The sequence below is a fragment of the Ictalurus punctatus genome, chromosome 24 (genome assembly GCF_001660625.3).
Source record: "Ictalurus punctatus breed USDA103 chromosome 24, Coco_2.0, whole genome shotgun sequence".
In the NCBI taxonomy this organism is placed as follows: Eukaryota; Metazoa; Chordata; class Actinopteri; order Siluriformes; family Ictaluridae; genus Ictalurus; species Ictalurus punctatus.
This window is the reverse complement of record NC_030439.2, coordinates 21,923,439-21,945,182: the sequence shown is the minus strand read 5'-3', so window position 1 is coordinate 21,945,182 and position 21,744 is coordinate 21,923,439. Positions and strand designations below refer to the sequence as shown.

The window sequence follows — 21,744 nt, the reverse complement described above, 5'->3', positions numbered from 1 at the left end:
TTTGTGATGCAACTTGCGGAGTTGCCGAAGCACGAACTATGTAAACTGGCGTAATCGCAATAGCATAAAATGGTTTGGCCCGGTCTTTTCCAGTGATATTTGTTGTTAAATGAGACCTTTCTGATGTACTCATTTTCAATGCACAAGAATTGAAGAGGGCTTTGGGTGAATATTCCCAAACGGACAGCCTAAAGATACACTTAGAAACCATTTAGATAGCTTTAGCACTACAATTACCACAATCTCAAATGTGTGGTAAATTTTACTTAATATTTTCCTGTAAAATTGCTTTAAAAATCCCAGCGGTCAATGACTACTCTCAAATCTCCATCAGTGACCAGTGGAGAAGTTCAACAAAACAGACTTCATGTAGAAACTGTGATGAATTTCCTGCTTATACAACTGCACTATTTCAGCATGTAGTATTAGCACATTTATGGAAGGGGTGTATTTATTTATAATCACACTATCCGGTGTCACCCAGATGAGGATGGGAGTCTGGTTCCTCTCAAGGTTTCTTCTTCATATCGTCTCAGGGAGATTTTCCTCACCACCGTCTCCTCTGTCTGCTCATTAGAGATAAATACATACATTTAACATCTATATCCTGAATGTATATATTTCTGTAACGCTGCTCTGGGACAATGTCCACTGTTAAACACACTGTACTAATAACACTGAAGTGAACCGAGTTGAATTAATGGATAATGGATATCATGATGGTAGCAGCAGAATGAATTCAGAAGTCTTCATAAACATTCTGTCTGGCAATTTACGGAAAAATTCATCTAAATGAATCAGGAGGAACTTCATCATGCAGCAAGACAATGAACCAAAACACACTTCCACCTCAACACAGGACTTCATCAGGCGAAATCGTCACAAATCTATTGATCAATTTGAGCTCTGACATACAAAAGCATATAAAATAAATAAATACAAAATACAAATATGCTCATGACCCTTTAATTCACACTTTATTATAAAAATGTTGACCATGTATATAAAATATTCAGGATTTTTCTCAGTACATAATGTTATGTGCTTACGGCTTCCTGTTTTCAAACAGGGCCACATTAAACACCATATAACAGTGCAGCGGTGTTTTTATTTATTTATTTTAACATGATACAAATATTTAAACTCAGAGCGTCATCCAATCACCAATACTGACATCCAGTTTTTTTTTTTACTTTAATAAGTACAGGAGCTGTTTAAAAGCTAGCTAGCTAATGTGCCATTTTTAAGCTAGCAAGTTAATTAGCCTTTCACATTTTTAAAGATAGCTAGCTAATTAGCTTTTTCAAGCTTATATAATACAAGCTAATTTATACTAGCTAGCTTTAGCAAACAGTTTTAAATGATGACACACTCTCCACACCAGTGCTAAATCCCTGCTGAAGATCTGTAATGGTTTATTAATGAGTTACATGTGTTTCTGGTGGTCTGTAATGGTAGATTAATGTTGTTTCTAATGATTCCAGATGGCTTTTTAAATTGTATTCTAATGATAAACACTGAGCCATGAAAGAAGGTCCTACTAGGTTCTGGTGGTGTTTAATAGTAATCAGAACATTCCTTATGGAAAACATTAACCTGATTCCCATTACATAATGGAAATCATTAAGCTACTTTCTAGTATGTGATGAAAACCATTAAGCTGTTTTCTATTACATAATGGAAACCAATAAGCTGACACCCATTATGTAATGGAAACCATTAAAGATGAGTCTTTTTTCAACAGGGAGGACTAATAAACACTAATATGCTTCTGTAAAAGTTATCACAGTAAAATAACGTTGGGCATAAACGATTTTTTAAATCTTCTGACCAGGAGCTGAACACGCGCACACACACACACACACGGGACACACACTACGGTTGCCATCATTCACATGACAACGCTTCATATAAAAATGTAATTATTTACACAAACACATGCAGATTCCAACAGTAACATTTCTTCTCTTAGTGGAACAAAATCATTAGCACAGGGAAAAGGGGAAACTTCAGTATAAGGTCCTGTCTCCATGTTCCTTAAGTTCTGCCTCCTGTACTCCAACTCCACATGCCCTTACCTAAATATGCATCAAGCCATACTCCTAGGTTCTCACACCACACCTACATTAAGCTCCACCTCCATATTACCATAAGTCACCCCTCTACATGTCCTTAAGCCCTGCTTCCACATGTTCTGGAGCTCTATCCCCATTTGTCCTTAAGCCCTACCTTTACATGTCTCCACTATTGCTTATCCAATGGCTGATTTTTAGTTGTATATTTTTTATATTTTAAATTTTGGGGGGATTTCACATTTTGGCCCCAACAGCATGTCACATTAAGTGTAACCTCCACAGGTCCTCAAGCCCCACATCCATGTGTCCATCACCCTCCAGCTTACTGATTTGACCTAAATGATAAAACAGTCTATCAGTTATTGATGTACAAAAATTACAAATATTATTTTTGTAATAAAAGTGTTGCTGATCATGTGGGGACATTTTGCTGGTTTAATACAGGTTTACTAATACAGTATATGTAGCTGTGTGTGTGTGCTTGTGTTCTTACTTGTCTAACTGTGCTTTTAAAGTGGTTCTGGGTAAACATGTCGGGGGTCAAAGGTCATTTCTGACATGTATGGCTCATGGACATCAGTATCCAGAGGGAGAGCATCAACAGGAAGGTCCGAGTAAACATACAGAGAGGACACGCCCCCTATAGAGATACAGACAGAATAAACATACAGAGAGGGCACGCCCCCTATAGAGAAACAGATAGAATAATCATACATAGAGGACACGCCCCCTATAGAGATCCTGACAGAATAAACATCTTAGAAAAGGTTGTAGCACAGCAGCTATGCTCGTACCTACATAAGAAAAACATTTATGAAATATCAGTCCGGATTTAGACCTCATCATACCACAGAGACAGCACTGGTCTTATTATACTGATCGTTATCAGTTCGTAGATATAAATGTCTTCTCCACGCATACCGAGGTTAAATTTGGTGTTCCACAGGGTTCTGTTTTAGGCCCACTGCTCTTTACTTTATATATGCTACCTCTGGGTCAAATTATTCGTAAACATGGAATTATCTTCCACTGTTATGCTGATGATACACAGCTGTATGTTTCAGCGAAGCCAGACGACAGACAGCAGCTTAATAAAGTTGAGGATTGTGTAAAGGACATTAGATGTCGGATGATTATTAACTTCCTCTTACTTAATTCTGATCAGACAGAAGAACTTCTACTAGGCCCACGTGTAGCTAGAAGTAATCTTTCTGATCTCACAGTAACTCTGGATGGACTTTCTGTTTCGTCATGTGCAGCAGTAAAAGACCTTGGAGTGATTATTGACTCCAGTCTATCATTTGATGCTCATGTAGATAATATTACTAGGATAGTCTTCTTTCATCTCAGAAATATTTCTAATATAAGAAATATATTGTCACTACATGATGCAGAAATATTAGTTCATGCTTTCTTCACCTCTAGACTAGATTACTGTAATGCCTTACTGTCTGGATGTTCCTGTAGGAGCATAAACAAACTCCAGTTAATCCAGAATGCAGCTGCTAGAGTCCTAACTAGAACCAGAAGATACGACCACATCACCCCGATCTTATCCACACTGCATTGGCTCCCAGTGAAATCTCACATTGACTATAAAACACTATTATTAACCTATAAAGCACTAAACGGTCTCGTGCCTCAGTACCCGAGAGAACTTTAGGTTTTTTTATGATCTGCCATGCCTACTTCCATCAAAAGTTGCAGGCTATTTGTCTGTACCTGGAATAGTGAAGGCTACAGCAGAGGGAAGAGCTTTCTCTTGTTTCCTTCTTCTTCTCCCTTTTAGTTATGATGTCGTAGCTAGTCTTGCCGGAATCCCTGCTTTCACTCACACACACTATATTGTTCTTAACCATTACAGGACAATAAGCATACCTAATAATCTCTCTCTCTCTCACTCTCCCTCTCTCTCTCGCTACTCATGATACTCCTGAGATGCCAGTGATCCTGACCCCTTCTGCTCTCCGGACCTGCCTGATCCATCCTGATGCCCTACTTCTGGTTGGAGTTCTCATCAGTTGGAAGTCACATGCTGCTGCTGAGGATGTCCCACATGGTGCAGACTAAAGATCACTGAGATTACTGAGGACGGTTCCACTTAAACACCATAAAGATGCTTTGGACCTCAGTTCATATGAACAGTTATGCTGTGATAGCTTTAGCACTACAATCACCACAAACAGTTCTGCACTCGAGTCTCCATCAGTGACCAGTGGAGAAGTTCATCAAAACAGACTTCATGTAGAAACTGTAATGAATTTCCTGCTTACACAACTGCACTATTTGAGCATGTAGAATTAGCACATTTATAGAAGGGGTGTATTTATTTATAATCGCACTATCCGGTGTCACCCAGATGAGTACGGGTTTCTTTTGAGTCTGTTTCCTCTCGAGGTTTCTTCCTCATATTGTCTCAGGGAGTTTTTCCTCACCACCGTCACCTCTGGCTGCTCATTAGAGATAAATTCATACATTTAACATCTATATCCTGTATTTATATATTTCTGGGACAATGTCCACTGTTAAACACGCTGTACTAATAACACTGAACTGAACTGAATTGAATTAATGAATGATGGAAATCATGATGGTAGCAGCAGAATGAATTCAGAAGTCTTCATAAACATTCTTTCCCTTTTGAGTCTGGTTCCTCTCAAAGTTTCTCTTCATATCGTCTGGTAGGGAAGCTGCTCTGGGACAATGTGCACTGTTAAACACGCTACACAAATAAAACTGAACTGAACCGAACTGAACACAGAAAGGACACACCCTCTACAGAGAGAGAAAGTGTGTGTGTGTGTGTGTGTTTTTACCATCCTGTATGTAACCATGATCGAGGGTCATTGTACTGTGTGGCGCCTGCAGGGAGCACACACACACACACACACACACACACACACACACACACACACACACAGAGACACAGCACTGTCTTTTAAAAAAGATTACACATAAACAGCTCTCTTTCCACAATTTCAGATATGTACATTATCAAATAGAGATTCTGTGTGCGTGTGTGTGTGTGTGTGTGTGTGAGTGTGTGTGGGTGTGTGTGTGTGTGTGTGTGTGTGTGTGTCGTGTCTCACCATGTCCCAGGCATGTGTGTCGTGTTTGAACAGTGAGTGTGTGAGCTCCACTGACACTCTCTTCCTGTAGTCCGAGTTTTTGTCCTCTGAGATCCTGAAGAGCACAGCGGCAGCATAGGTGGCTGAGAACACACACATACACATACACACAAACACCATATTCATAAGTCTGAATTAGATGGCCCTGTGTGTGTGTGTGTGTGTGTGTGTGTGTGTGTGTGTGTGTGTGTGTTACTCACCTATCCCTTCATTCGTGGAGTGCAGTAGCTCCATCAGTGGAGCAGAAGCTCCTTCAGCGTCAATTAGTTCGGCCGAGTGTTTATCCAGAGCGAGTTCACATAAAACACCAGCTGAGACTCGCCGCACGCTCTCAACACACGAGTATAACAACTACAGAGAGACAGAGAGCCGCGGGGAGAGAGTGAGACAGAGAGACATGGGGAGAGAGTGAGACAGAGAGACAGAGAGCCATGGGGAGAGAGTGAGACAGAGAGCCACGGGGAGAAAGTAAGACAGAGAGCCATGGGGAGAGAGTGAGACAGAGAGACAGAGAGCCACGGGGAGAGAGTGAGACAGAGAGACAGAGAGCCATGAGGAGAGAGTGAGACAGAGAGCCATGGGGAGAGAGTGAGACAGAGAGCCACGGGGAGAAAGCGAGACAGAGAGCCATGGGGAGAGAGTGAGACGGAGAGACAGAGAGCCACGGGGAGAGAGTGAGACAAAAAGAGACACGGTAACATTTTAATACCATGATTCAGACATTTGGTCCTCACCTGTACAAACAGAGGGATGGTCTGCATGTTGGAGATTTCACTGCGGTTAATCGGATCCCTGGCCAAAATGTGTAATGCTCCAGTGCAGCCTTCTACTATTTCCTCCATACTAACTCCATCCTGAGGGAGCGAGAGAGAAAGATGGAGAGACAACGAGAGTAACTTTATTTAAAGAGTACAGATGCGGCTTTAAAACTGACGACGTTTACAGTCTCCTTCCAAGGTAGTGACAGTAAGAGAATGAATACAACGGTTTCCTGATGATGGGCTCGTTATGTGATGATGCGCTCGTTACCTGATAACGCACTCATGATGACAGGATGTGTACCTGAGGATGAGCTTGTTATGTGATGACAGATTTGTTAAAACTAGAATTTAATATATCATTTGTCATGGTATGTAGTATTCGGTAAGGATGGCTATCCATGTTTTCACCTGAACTCTATGATACCCATAATGCAATACACCAATATGTCATTCAATCACTGGGAATTCCTACTGTGATCCATCTGAATCTAAGTCATGAGACTCTGACGTCTACCTTGGACTAGGGTTCTAGGGTTAGGTACACAGAAACCTATATGACCGATTTGTACCGGACCGAATCAGAACACAGATTTCGGTGCCACTTAAATGCCTGAGCTTTTGATTGAAATATTTGCCCTCTGGTGCTCCGAAACGGACGTAAGGAGCATCATCACCGCACGTGATCGCTAGTTAAATTATACTGCATTCATGTGGTGTCAGAATAATCAGAAAAATAATTTCCCGACTGAGAAAATTCACCTGAAGGCAAGTCGGAACAACACAACACGGAAAGTCCAAGAACATGCCAGACCGCTGTAAGACGCGAGTAGGCATGTTTACAACAGAAGTATTGCTGGTTATGGTTTTTAGATTTTGGCCCGAGTGTCCCTTTAAGTGATGAATAGATTGTTACATGACGATGGACACATTCCCTGATAACTGACTCGTTCCCTGATGACCAACTCATTATCTGATAATGGACTTGTTATGGGCTTGTTACCTGATTATGACCTCATTACTGGATTGTTTGATTACCTGGTAGGTGTTCTGTGTGCTGAGTCTTTGTAGGTCCTGATGAGCCTTCAAAAGCAGGTTAACCAATCGCGGTATTGCACCTGCCTCCCTTAGAGGCGCCTGATTGGCTGGACAGAGTGCCAAATTACGGATCAGACCAACGATGGCCTACAGGAACAGGAAGTGGAAAACATGGAATATGATTGTATTCACACATGTCCCAGATTCTATTAAAAAGACTCAACATTTCAATCAAGTTGTACTTTTGTTCCGTTTCAGTTTTTAAAACTCCATGCACTAGGAAAAAGTCATTAAAGTCACACATTTACACGAGTCAATCTGAGAAGCATGTAAAGTCAGCATGTGTCTCCCCCAGGTGGTCAATAAAGGCACTGACTGGAAATCCTCACTTTAACCTCATTATAATGTCCTTATTTGAATGTCCTTATTTGAATCTCATTATAATGTCCTTATTTATTGCTTGTGCATATGTACTGAAATATCTCTGATTTAATATTTATTCACATTCATTTCACCATCGTGTCAGAACCACATACAGGGAGCAAAAAGATGAGTGTTTCTGGATGTATACACTTATGTAGAACACACACACGCACACACACAGAGAGATTTACGCTTCGTTGCACTGATGCAATTGAGCAGGAAGCGATGCGTTTAAGAGTCCTCCAGCCACAGAGGGACAGGGACACAGTGAGTTAAGATTTCAACAGGAATTAAAAATTAAATTAAAAAGCAGGATGATGATGATGAGGAGGAGGAGGATGAGGAGGAGGATGAGGAGGAGGTGGGGGGTGAAGATGAGGATATTTTTGATCCAGCATGAAATGAATATGAAATAGGATTTTTATTTTGGGCCTGAAAATCTGGAAATGGATGCAATCATAATGCATTTCTTTTTACCTCAAAACCTGAAAGGCAAAGTGAATAAGCACCGTGGGTGAACGAACTGAAGATAATAACCTTAAACACAGAGTTTATTTAAAGCTCTGATGATGAATTAGTTCCTTAAATTGAGTGTAAACAGTTTTATTCCTGCAGTCTGACATATTTTTAGATCAAATAAGAAAGTAAGTAATATAAGACGCTTATTTATTCGAACTGTATATAGTGCAAATTATTACAGCACTAAAGGCTAAACAAGACCACTGTGTGTGTGTGTGTGTGTGTGTGTGTGTGTGTGTGTGTGTGTGTGTGTGTGTGTGTGTGTGTGTGTGTGTGTTTTCATGTCTGAGGGATGTGCAGATTTGGCTTTCATCCCAGGTTTGCTGTTTCTCTAGAACATAACAGTCTGTGTTTATTTTTTGTGGATTTATTAACTTCAAGAGAGAGAATAAAGAAAGAATAAAGAGAGAGAGAATAAAGAGAAGGAATAAAGAGAGGGAATAAAGAGAGAGAGAATAAAGAGAAGGAATAAAGAGAGGGAATAAAGAGAGAGAATAAAGAAAGAGAGAATAAAGAGCGAGCGAATAAATAGAAGGAATAAAGAGAGAAGAAAGAGAGAGAATAAAGAGAGAGGGCATAAAAAAAGAGAAGAAAGAGAGAGGGCATAAAGAGGAGAGAATAAAGAGAGGATAAAGAGAGAGAGAATAAAGAGAGAATAAAGTGAGAGAATAAAGAGAGAGAATAAAGAGAGGATAAAGAGAGAGAATAAAGAGAGAATAAAGAGAGAGAATAAAGAGAGGATAAAGAGAGAGAATAAAGAGAGAATAAAGAGAGAAAATAAAGAGAGAATAAAGAGAGAGAATAAAAAGAGAGAGAGAATGAAGAGAGAGAGAATGAAGAGAGAGAATAAAGAGACAGAATAAAGAGAGAATAAAGAGAGAAAATAAAGAGAGGGAATAAAGAGAGGATAAAGCGAGGATAAAGAGAGAATAAAGAAAGCATCTGGGTTACTGATCAGAAGGTCGGGGGTTCAAGCCTCAGCACTGTCAAGCTGCCAGTGTTGGGCCCTTAATAAAAACTTAATAAAGGCAGAGAGGGTTAAGGGCCTTGCTCAAGGGCCCAACAGTGGCAGCTATGCAGTGCTGGGGCCTGAACCCCCGACCCTCTCTGCTCCAGGGGGCGCTGTATCGTGGCTGACCCTGCCCTCTGACCCTAACATGCTAGGATGTGTGAGGAAAAGAATTTCACTGTGCTGTAATGTATATGTGATTATTATAGACTCATTATGTATATTAGCTATAACAGGACAACAGGAACTTGTTTCATTAAATGTAACTATAAATATATAGTTATATGTATATTATGTATAATATACATATATATATTAATGTATAATATATGTCTATTATTATATATAAATATAAGTATGATGTGTTGTTTGAGTAACAAAAAATGATTGGCAAATTCCTCTGGTATAAGAGGAATAAAAGACTTGCGGACGTGCTGGTAAAGCTGTTGAGTTAGTAACTATTGTTGATTATTTTACTGTAACAACAACATACAGTGAAGGGTAAACGGTCTGCACTTAGCGCCTTTTAACCTTAGCGGTTCTACAAAGCACTTTACATTGTTTCTCATTCACACACACACACACACCCTCCAATGAGCAACTTGGGGTTCAGTGTCTTGCCCAAGGACACTTCGGCATGTGGAATCATGTGGAATCATGTGAGTAGAGAATCGAACCGCCAACCCTATGATTAGTGGACACCCCACTCTACCACCGCCCGTATTTATTAGTCACTTAAGTATTAAATACTGGGGAATGTAAGGTTCTGAGAAATAGTGCCATACTATAGCAAGATGTTACATGCAGCTCCTCACAAACTGTTTGTTTTTATTTATGTCACATTGTTGTTTTGTTTACTACGTCTGTGTGAATCATCTACAGAAGTAATATATGATCACCAGGCTTTGTATGACCTCAGCTCTGCATTCCTGAGTAATTCACAACCTCACAGATTACCACAGGATATTCTATGGACCTCTTCAATCTCCACAAACAACAGCAGACAAATGGAAAGCCTGACATGATGGCTTTTTGTTCAGGCTGTGATGGCATCCCACTCACGTCACCCCCCTCAGCATTATGCTCACTAATGTTCAAACTGGATGAACTTCACCGCCGGATAAACTCACAGATCCCCTGGACAGCACTATTACACCAAGTGGGTTCTCTCTGTACCGGCTAGAGCGCTGTGTGGAGGCTACTGGTAAAGCTAAAGGTGGTGGCATGCGCTTCTTTATCAACAATAAGTGATGCACCGATGTTAAAACAGTTTCACAGATGCTAACGCTAACCAAGTTCTGGACAAGCTGTGCACAGCCCATTTGTAAACCTTGACACCCAGATGCTCTCTCAGTGATTATGGGAAATTTCAATCACTGCAACCTGAAAACCATGTTAGCAAAATACTATCAGCATGTTACATATCCAATGAGACGGAAAAAATAAATATCTGGTACTGCTTCCTGCATCTACACAGAAACTGAAACAGTGACTGCAAACTGAAAGGATAATACACTGCTGGAATAAAGAACATGAGTTCAAACTCCAGGACTGGTCCATCTTTCAGTCTTCTTCTGATGACTGGAAGGAATATGTCGAGTGAGTTCTGGATTATGTCAGTGTTCCTTCCAGGATCATTCATTCTCACCCCAACCAGAAGACATGGATAACCCTGTAGTTCTCATGTGTCTGAGAGACAGGACATCAGTCATTCTCTCAGGTGAGAAGACAGCTACAAAAAATCCAATTATTATCTATAGAAGTCCATTAAGTCTGCCGAAAATTTATACAGCAACAAATTTAACAGACAAATACAGTGGCACTGATCAGCGATGCGTGTGGCAAGGACTACAAACAATCGCAGAATACAAATCTCACCCATCTCCTCTTCGTGACGCTTCTATGCTCAATTTGAGAATTCAAACCAGACTACTGCAGCGAAGCTCCTGAACGATGGAACAGCATTCCAGGTTACCAATGCTGATGTGTACAAATTATTCAAGCAAGTAAATAAAGCCCAAGGCCTTGAGGGAATTTCACCATGTGTCCTCAGATCCTGTGTGTGTCAGCTGTCCCAGGTCTTTGTACACATCTTTCAATATTTTCTAAAGAAAAAGTCCATTGTTCCACTACCAAAGAAATGACCTCTTACAGGACAGTGTTTATTGATCTATTGCTCCATCTGTTATGATGAAGTGCCTGGAACAACTGGTTATGTCCTTCATAAACGGCAATATTCCTTCCATTACAGATCTGTTACAGTTCGCCTACCAATGCAACCTCTCAGACAAGACCATCTCTGTTGTTCTTCACACTATTCTGACTCATCTGGAAAAGAGAAACACCTACAGTGGGGTCCACACTGAAAATCTGGGACTTTTTTTGGTCCTGAGCCACTTCCTGACCTCTACTCATAACCTCAAACACAGTGACAGACTGCAAACCTAAAAAAAATCAACTTCCACCAAACAAACTGGCATCAGAGTGGCATTAACCAGGAAATTACCTTTTGCACTTTGGCACATTTACCTTGACGACAGGCCAGTAGTGTTGCTGTCCCAGCAGCTTAATGACGACTGGGACGCCATAGTGAACTCGCACTTCATTCTGCGCTGTCTGGGCGAGTGGGTGGCGGCCAGTGAGGTGGCGTAGGGCGCATACAGCCGGCTCGGCCACGTCCTGATTCACCGCGGCACATATGGCCAGCTCGGCCTCGTCCTGATTCACAGTGGTTCGCAAAAGAGCGTTGATAAGTGCCTCCACACCGCCACGCTGCACTACCAATGACTTATTACGTGCGTTATTACACGTCAGGTTAGAGAGGATTCCTGTAGCACATGTCAGAATGTTAACATCATCTGAGCCAAGCTGAGTCACGAGGATGTGGAGTAGAGAGTCCAGACCTTCCTGAAGAGAGACAGGACTACAGATCATCAGTCTCAGTGAAACGTTAGGACAGACTTAGGACTATCACTTGTCACCAGATATAAATACAGTGACCCACCTGTTTGGTGGCAGCATCACTCAGGTTCCTCAGAGTCCAGAGGCAGTTCTGAACGAGACGAGCACTAGAACCGGTCAGGTGCAGAGAGAGAGCCTGCATGCCCCCTGCAAAAACATACCAAGAACCGAAAGCGTAGAGCAAGAACCAGGGGGTCAGTTTCTTCTACGGATTGAAAAGAAAGAAAGAAAGTAATAAAATGAACACACCTGCACTGACGATGGCGGGTTTGTTGCTGGGACACACTGACAGCACCTTCAGCACTCTGCTGGTTGTCCACAGCAGCTTCTCATAGTTATAGTTCTTCATGATGGACACTAAACTCTCGGGACCTCCACTTGCCAAGATGATCAGCTACACACACACACAAAAAAAATCACTTACTAGGACAAACCAAAAACAATTGTGTCGAAGGCAAACTGAAAGTTTAGGCTGATGAGGGCTGACCATCAGGGCTAATGAGTTCATGGTTACGCCTCATCTGGACATGTTAGTGAAAGCGTTATCCAGCCCTGAGAATCTTCTTTACCTCCGGATGTATTATCTGATTAGTGTGGAAAAGGAACTTCAGTGGTCACCTCTGAGCCACCTGACCTCTTGTTTAAGCACTGGGTGAGAGGTTTCATCAGCAAAACCAAATTAAGTGGAATTTTTCACATTAAACACTCTATTATTAACTGGAAAATCCTGATACAATTTACTTGTCTAATGTCCCATGTACCATCACTGGACAGCAATGCTAGTTAGGGCCTGAGCACCGCTGGTGTGAAGCCCTATTGGATCTTCTCCGTTTCTTCTTCTTCTTCTTCTTTTCCGAAATGAATTTTAGAGGGCCTAAACATACCCAGAAATTCACAAAACTTTGCAGACGCGTCAGAACCGGTGAAAATTTACATCTGATGGGGTTCCAGAATTGACTGTGGCAAAATGGCTCGATAGCGCCACCTACAAAATTTCACAGACGTGCCTTGCACTATGCTTCACCTACATGTACGAAATTCGGTAAACATGTGTAAGATGCCAATACGTATGAAAAGGTCTCTTGAACCCATACCCTAAACTCAACAGGAAGTCAGCTATTTTGATTTTTCTCTTAAATTTTTGCTCCATTTTTTTTGCCATTTCCAGGCCTCGTACTTTAACGAACTCCTCCTAGAGATTTCATCAGATCGGCATCATATTTGGTCAGTCTCATCAAAAGACCTTGACGATGCTAAATTGTGAAGCTTTTGAGTTTTCGCTGCACGGCATGGGCGTGGTGGTCTCACAAATTTCGATGTTTCGCCACGAAAAAGTAAGTTGTTATAACTCAAACATTAAATGTCCAATCTGCTCCAAACTTCACAAGTTTGATAAAAGTCCCTGCCTGAAGACATGTACATGCCAAGATTCAGTATTAGTCATAGCGCCACCTGCTGGCAACAGGAAATGATACATTTTACATTGTAATACACTCCTAACAACATATAAGAGCTATAAAGTGCTAAAAAAATTCTCCTGGCAGGGCAGCCCCAACGTGCACCCGGGTGAGAGGGCCCGCTCATCGCTGCTTGCAACTTTAATTAGATTTGAATTCTCATTATAGGTCTATTTAATTTTTTTTTAATCTTTAATCATTTTTTTTTCTATTAAAAAATAATAAGTAAAAACTCTTTCAGCCCAAAATTGAAAGTACAGTTTTTGAATGATATCAGCTGACATTTTTCAGTGGCATCCCTAACAATTATGTGAAACTGATGTCATATATTTCTTTAATGATAGTTAGGTCAGACATACAGTGGCTTGCAAAAGTATTCAACTCCCCTGGAATTTATTAAATCTGTCTGTCCATCCATGCATTTTCTGTACTGTTTTCTTATCCTACACAGGGCCGCGTGGAGCCTATCCCAGGGAACTTGGGGCACGGGGCAGGGGACACTCTGGACCAGGCTCCCAAACCCATCTGAGGGCACAATCACACACACACATTCACACACTACGGACAATTGTGAAATGCCAATCAAACAGTGCATGTCTTTTGGACTGGGAGAGGAATAGACCCTTTTCACACTTCATTACTACGATGACATCTAGAACCTGGAAGTATGAAAAGGAACCACAGGTGGTGAGCTCCAACATGTGACATGATTGGATGGTAAGATCTCATGGATGTCATTGTGTGAATAATGAGATGATCTCATGGATGTCATGAATAGACAGCATGATCCAACAGAAGGCATAACACAATGGAGGGTACGATCCAGGGCAATAAATATAACAGAAGACAGGATGAAATTCAAGAAGGAATAATATAGTGAATAACGCATGCTTATACAAGACTGATCCAATGACTCTGGCAAAATCCCAGGGATGGTACGATCCAACAGACAGAAATGAAAAGATGGCGTGAGCCAGGGTTTTACATGGCTAATAGACAGAGTACACCATCAGAAAATACAAGTTAGTGGAATCCAGTTATAGGACTGACGTGATAACATGCTGCTTCCGTAAAGTTTCAGGCATCTGCAATCATAGGCCAGCTTCCAAAAGTGGAAGAGAGACAGAAAACAAAGACATGAAGAAAATAAGAAGGCGTGTAAACACACACACACACACACACACACACACCTTACTCTCCTGGTTGGCATAGGAGAGGATCTGCAGGCAGTCGGTGGTGATAGCGAGGAACTTTGGGTTTGTGTGTTTGAGCAGAGGAACAATCTTCTGCAGACCGTCACACATTCGTACTGCCATCTTGGAGCCATCCTGGTGGAGCAGGAGGTTATGTAGTGTAGTGATGGAGTAAAATAACACCGCCTCCACTGGAGAACTGACACAGAGAGAAGGAATGAAAGACGATAAGAGAGTAGAGCGGCATCTACTCACCAGCAGAACCGAGAGAACCGAGGAACAGTTATGATCTGGTCCAGAACCAAAGGTTCCAGTGGGACAATTTCAGTTTTCTGTTTGAATAAAGGTATATAAATGGTATTTGGTAATGGTTTGTTGGTTCCATTGAAAGCTAATTTTAAAATGAGCATTTTCAATTAATCAGAACTCAAACCGTGAAAATCCAAAGTTTGATGTTTCATTTATGGTTCTTTCAGGTTAAAATAAGCTTCCAACCAGGATGGAAGTTGTTTGGGAAACAAAGTCAGTACAGAGAGCTGGAGGGTTTCGCAGTGTCGGTTATTATTTGAAACGTCCAAAAGGGGGCTTTTTTTCATTTTTCAGAAAGATATGGGTTTTTCTCACCTCATTCCTGTTGCATTTAATCTCGAACACCGAGGTGACACGGTAAAGTCACTCACTTAGTCAGGGAGTATGTTTTTACTGAGCAGCAACACCACGTAATTTGCACCAATTTGTGGCAAATGATGATGTCATGGTGACAGGAAAAATTAACTAGAACACACGGTTCTTACCCTCAGGACCTTACTCTGACCAAAAAGAGCTTGCTTGTATGTGTGAGGTAGTGTCAAAAATTGTACCTGAACAGTATGAAGACCTTTTGTAGAACCAGTTCTGTTTCAGTGTCCGTGTCTGTCCCTGTGCCGTGAGATGAACATCAGTGTTTTACCTGAGCATGTGGATGAGTGCAGGAATGCCCCCGGCAGTGAAGATGGCGTTCAGCCCCTGGTGGTGGTGCGACAGGCAGTGCAGGATGCTGGCCATGCAGCGAATCGTTTCCATGTCGCTTGAGCTCTGCATCACCCGCAGTACCGCTGACATCATCACCGCTGACTGCATCATCACATGGCGAGAAGCGTCATTACGAACCAGACGGCTCACGATCAGAGCCGCCTTCCTCACCACCACCTGAGTACAGGACCATTAGCGCTGCTTAGCAAGCTTTTTGGTAATCGCTAATATACTTTCATCCACAATTGCTAATATGAGCTTGACCCCTATTGGTACAGTATACACCCACATCCAAACTGTCTTGTGCTAGTAACAGTTTTAGCTAAAGTGCAGTATGCTAATAAATATTTCAATTTTAAAATGCAGTTTTCATGCAGCAATATTTTGCCCAATGCTAACTGAGTTTTGGCTAAATTTCTTAAACAAATAGAAGTTTTTTCTTTTTACTTTTCTTTCTGCTTCTGATTAACATGTAGTACATTAGCATGTACTAGATTAGGGTGTAGTTGATTAGCGTATACCTGGTCATCGTCAGTCAGCAGTTTGATGAGCTCTGGCATTGCGCGTTTGGCAAGCTCAGCATCATCCTGGTAGTTGATCAGGTGAACAATGGCGTTGTTCAGGAGGTGTGACGGTTCAGTCAGACGCTGAACATTGGACTGTGAGTCACTCAGTGCTAACGTCTCACGCTCTGCTAAGGTCTCGGGAAACATGGCCGCCCGGACACGCTGAGCTCGGGTCAGAACCAACTGCGCGTCAAAATCTGAGGAAATTAGCAGCAGCTGAGTGTTCCAGCCAAACTTGCTAACAGAAATCGCTAACTGCTAGCATAGAGAGCAAATCTGTGTTAGCATACCTGCACTACAGTCCTCCACGGTAAAAGTTTTGGCATTGATCTCTGATTGGTCCTCATCGTTTACAGTTGTGGCTCCTGATTGGATGCCAGAATCGGCCGCGTAATACGTCTTCTGCCATTCAGCTACCTTCACCTCCGCTTCACTTACTACACACACACACACACACACACAGACACACACATACCATCACAGTTAATTATAACAATTAACAATTAATTATCAATTACTGTGAATAAAGCAAAAGTGATCTATGTGTCTCTCTGAAATGAGAGTTTTGTATAATATACTTGGCATGGACATGTTCCCCTGTCCTCCTGTTCCTCTGTCCTCCTATCCAATCTGAAACACACAGTAAACACACTTGATTGGAAACAGAACAGAAAACTGTATTGCACTTCTTGAAGCAAATCCTGCAGCAGCTGGGAAATAAACATGATGGGGGGAAAAACAATAATGTTATTAAAAAAATTTAAATATATAAATTGTCTTTAAATATTAAACTGGTATAACAGTCATTACAGCGTAACAGTATGAAGTCTAATCTCTACACTCTGCAGGTCAGAATGAACATCTCTCTGGTCTAGTGTTAGTGTGCATGAATAGAACACAGCCTATACACTAACACAGTCTGGTTTGCTCTGCTGTAATATAAATGTGATTTTTTCAGTTTATTTCTGAATGAAGAGTAACCAGCATTGTGGCTCCTTCAGTGAGAGTGTATGGCCTTCATAAACCCTGCAGTGTGATCGATTAGTGTTTATACAAATCAATTCTTACTTTATAACTTTGAGCTCCATTAATTAACACAGACTTTATCCTGCTGCTGATGGCTGCACAGATTTCACACTCACTCTTACTCACTTACTGTCTAATAATAACAAAACAACGGCCTCGAGTAGCAGATTTACAGTGAGAATTCATTTGCACTTACAAAGCTGGTAAAATAAACCTCCTGAGCGTCCTGTGTTCAGAGTCAATGTTGTGTTTCCATCAGCAAGATGGTGGAGGAGTTTTAGTGATCGCTCCAAATGGCACTGAGGCAAAGTCCAGTTTATATTCTGAACATTTTTAAGAAATCTTGATGTTACAGCTGCTCATGCTGTAGCCTCCTTTTCATCCCTGTTTTGTATTTCAGCATCTCAAATCACTTCTGTACTTTAAAGCAGAATCGTTCTTCTCTCAGGAAAAGCCTCAAGCATCATTATCCCGTTATCTCTCACTTCAAAGGTGTTACAACTAGAAGCTGAATATTTAAGCACTAACCTGGAGGAGATTACAAATTGTGACTTTCATTTAGGAACGAACATTAAACACAAGCCGTGTTGTTATTGTGTAGTTAGTAGAGATGTGACGGTATGAAAATTTCATATCACGATTATCATGACCAAAACTATCGCGGTTCTCAGTATTATCACTGTATTGTTAAAAATGTACAAAAAGTACTGATACACACACGGAAATCATTTAAACAGGGTGTATATTTGATTATAAAGTGATGGACGGTTGTCACTTGGCTCACTGTGATCATTTAGTTCAGTTAGGGAACATGGCAGAAGGCGGTCGGGAGAATTTCTAACCTTCCCCGAGGACCAAATCCGAAGTGTGGTAATGTTGTGGATTTGGATTAAGGGAAACTTAATAGAAGATGGGAACCCTGTCTGAAGAAAGTTGCGGTGAAAGGGAGTATTGGTGCTTCATTGGCGCTTTTCCCCTCTCGCTTTTAAATCGCTTAAGAATGCCGTGCCGCTGCTCGCATTCAACTTCCACTTTCGAATTTCGCAGCAATTCGGAGGGCAATTGTCCCGTCAGTCAGCTCGTACACTCTTCCCGTCAATCGGCTCGCCTCGCTCTTCCCGTCAGTCAGCTCGTACACTCTTCCCATCAATCAGCTCGCCTCGCTCTTCCCGTCAGTCAGCTCGCCTCACTCTTCCCGTCAGTCAGCTCGCCTCGCTCTACACGTCAGTCAGCTCACCTCGCTCTACCCGTCAGTCAGCTCGCCTCACTCTTCCCGTCAGTCAGCTCGCCTCACTCTACCCGTCAGTCATCTCGTACACTCTTCCCGTCGGTCAGCTCGCCTCACTCTACCCGTCAGTCATCTCGTACACTCTTCCCGTCGGTCAGCTCGCCTCACTCTACCTGTCAGTCATCTCGTACACTCTTCCCGTTGGTCAGCTCGCCTCGCTCTTCCCGTCAATCATCTGGTACACTCTTCCCGTCAGTCATCTCGCCGCACTCTTCCCGTCAGTCATCTCGCCGCACTCTTCCCGTCAGTCATCTGGTACACTCTTCCCGTCAGTCATCTCGTACACTCTTCCCGTCAGTCATCTCGTACACTCTTCCCGTCAGTCATCTCGTACACTCTTCCCGTCAGTCATCTCGCCACATTCTTCCCGTCAGTCATCTCGCCACATTCTTCCCGTCAGTCATCTGGCACACTCTTCCCGTCAGTCATCTGGTACACTCTTCCCGTCAGTCATCTGGTACACTCTTCCCGTCAGTCATCTCGTACACTCTTCCCGTCAGTCATCTCATACACTATTCCCGTCAGTCATCTCGCCACATTCTTCCCGTCAGTCATCTGGTACACTCTTCCCGTCAGTCATCTCGCCGCACTCTTCCCGTCAGTCATCTGGTACACTCTTCCCGTCAGTCATCTCATACACTATTCCCTTCAGTCATCTCGCCACATTCTTCCCGTCAGTCATCTCGTACACTCTTCCCGTCAGTCATCTTGCCTCGCTCTTCCCGTCAGTCAGCTCGCCTCACTCTCTCACGTGATAAAAGAAATCTGACTCCTGATGATCTGTACTGCGACTCCGACTCATTTGGCTCATGCTGAATTGATCAGATGTGTTCAGTTTTTAACCATAGCGTCTTCTCACGCTCAAAAAACAATGTTGAACGCTGCACCTGTGTCAGACTCATGCTGGGTGTGTGGACAGCATTTACCACGAGTTTTACAAATCACGATAATCGAGCACAGTTTTAAAGTTAATTAAATGTGACACGGTAATACCAACCGTTAAACAAAACCCAGGAGTCAGGAGATTCAGAAACTCATTTCCTCTGTTAAATCCATCCTCAATCCCTGAACACTGAACCCTGCATCACAAATGGTTCAGTTCAGTTCAGCAGTTTATTCAGGTTCACAGATCACGTAAATATTTTCATGAGCATGAAGCACTTTTAATTTTTTTTATATGAAGTGTTCACTTCTGTCTTTTCTTGCACTGGTTTAGTAAATATAGCACACACATATCTGTATAAACATGCATTAGTGCTGTACATGATCACATAAACAGGTGGGTCAGTGGTGCAACGGATAACTTGTCTGATTATGGCTCGGGTGAACCTAGGTTCAACTCTCTCTGAACCCATTTACTGAAGGGCAGTCAGTGGTGGCTCAACGGTTAAAGGTTACTCTGGGTCACTGATCAAAAGGTCAGAAGTTCAAGCCTGAGCTGACACTGTTGGGCTCTTGAGTAAGAACCTTAACCCTCTCTCCTCCAGGGGGCGCTGTATCAGCGCTGACCCTACGCTCTGAACACCAACTTCCTAACAAGCTGAGATGTGTGAAGAAAAGAATTTCACTGTGCTGTAATGTATTTATGACAAATAAAGGCTTCTTCTTCTAAAGCCCTGGCTGAGCAACAAAGGGAAGAACCTCTGCATCTTCTTCAAAAGGTCAGTCACTCTAGTAAGATGTTTGTCTTTTATGGTTTAATGAAATGTTTGGATTTTAACTGATACCAGAGTGGTGCTGCTGCAATAAAACTACAGGCTGAAACCATGAGATCCATCATTTCAGTGACTTGATCATAGTGAGTAAGATGGGCTGGTCTACATATCTCAGAAGCTTCTGACCTTGTGGGATTTTCACATACAACAGTCTGTAGAGTTTATACAGAATGGTGTGAAAGAGATTTAAAAGAATGCGGTGGGTGTCGGTTCTGTGGGCGGAGAGGATCAGAGGAGACTGGTCAGACTTGTTTGAGCTGGCAGGAAGGTACAGTACCTCAAATAACCACTTTTTACCACCGTGGTGAACAGAAAAGCATCTCAGCACAATACATGAGGCAGATGGACCACAAGAGCAGAAGACCCAAAGCACTGTTTCATTCATTATTCAATTATATTTAATTGCTAAATTTTGTGGAAATGAAATTGTGATCATAATATTAAATGATATATTAGATATTACAATTATTATATTAAACAATATTCAATTATTTATAACTAAATATAACAACAACAACAACAACAACAATAATAATAATAATAATAATAATAATAATAATAATAATAATAATAATCTTAAATGTGTCTAATAAATAAAGATTCCCTGTCATTGAAACCTGACAGGTGATGCACTCGAGCTGCAAGATGAGTGAATAAATTCGGTGGTGTTATATTTCCTGACATGTAGCAGTAGTGGTGTATGTGTGTGTGTGTGAGGTATGTGAGAGTGTGTGTGTTTGTATGTATGTATGTGTGTGGTATGTGTGTGTGTGTGTGTGTGTGTGTGAGAGAGAGAGAGAGAGAGAGAGAGAGAGAGAGAGAGAGAGAGAGTGAGTCTCTCTGTCTCTGTGCGTGTGTGTGTGTGTGTGTGTGTGTGTGTGTATCTACCGGCTCCGAGTTTGCAGTAGACCGGTGACACGGTTATTCTGCGTGCTTTTCCCGGCGGTTCCGCTTTAACTCGCGGCTCAATGCGGCGGAAGGAGAGGATTTTAATGACATTGTTTAAATTAATATTGTAATGTGATGAAGATGTGAGCGAATTCACAGCGCGAGAACATCACGCCCATCACGCGCCACTGAACACCACTGAACGCGCGCACATCAAAGCCGAGATCAAGGAATAAAAGGAGGTCAGCTGTGTTTGTTTGTTTGGTTGTTTGTTTGTTTGTTTGTTTACCTCTCAGTGTCCGCGCGCTCCCGCTGCTTTTTCCCTTTTCAATAATCACCGATATCACAGCTGATGCACTGAACCTCACACAGCCGCATTCACACCACTGACCTCTCTCTCTCTTTCTCTCTCTCCCTCCCTCGCACTGGCAGAAGTGGGCGTGGCCTATCCATCAAACCAATCAGAAGCTGTCCTGTTTATACTGTTTATTGCGGTAGTGTGGAAGCTTTTGGACCGCTGCCAGTTGTCATGGTGACCAGGTAATTTTCGGATTGGTTTTAAATGGCTTTAAACCATCTGTACATGGTACACCCTTACTGCAGTTTATAGAGTAAATAACTGCGAAAATGGCCAGGAAATTACTGTAATATAATCATACAGTATTTAAGTGTAATATGCATTGCATCAT

At 42.0% G+C, this 21,744-nt stretch overlaps 1 protein-coding gene across 2 annotated transcripts; it reads right to left on the bottom strand.

Moving 5' to 3' along the window:
• Nucleotides 1-969: 969 nt before the first annotated feature.
• LOC108257253 (junction plakoglobin) lies at nucleotides 970-21,507 on the bottom strand. 2 transcript variants are annotated; one of them, XM_053675305.1, is made up of 16 exons: nucleotides 21,345-21,507; nucleotides 16,717-16,768; nucleotides 16,429-16,575; nucleotides 16,094-16,335; nucleotides 15,511-15,749; nucleotides 14,559-14,760; nucleotides 12,161-12,305; nucleotides 11,955-12,058; nucleotides 11,480-11,857; nucleotides 7,000-7,146; nucleotides 5,938-6,057; nucleotides 5,404-5,554; nucleotides 5,165-5,286; nucleotides 4,892-4,937; nucleotides 2,569-2,715; nucleotides 970-2,410 (listed from the first exon to the last, which is right to left on the bottom strand). In XM_053675305.1, the coding sequence occupies exons 2-15, from the start codon at nucleotides 16,727-16,729 to the stop codon at nucleotides 2,585-2,587; spliced, it is 2,187 nt and encodes a 728-aa protein (XP_053531280.1). In that variant the 5' UTR covers nucleotides 16,730-16,768; nucleotides 21,345-21,507; the 3' UTR covers nucleotides 970-2,410; nucleotides 2,569-2,584. The 2 variants fall into 2 exon arrangements, with proteins under 2 accessions (XP_053531280.1, XP_053531281.1); XM_053675306.1 differs by lacking the exon at nucleotides 21,345-21,507 and adding an exon at nucleotides 19,450-19,533.
• Nucleotides 21,508-21,744: the final 237 nt, after the last annotated feature.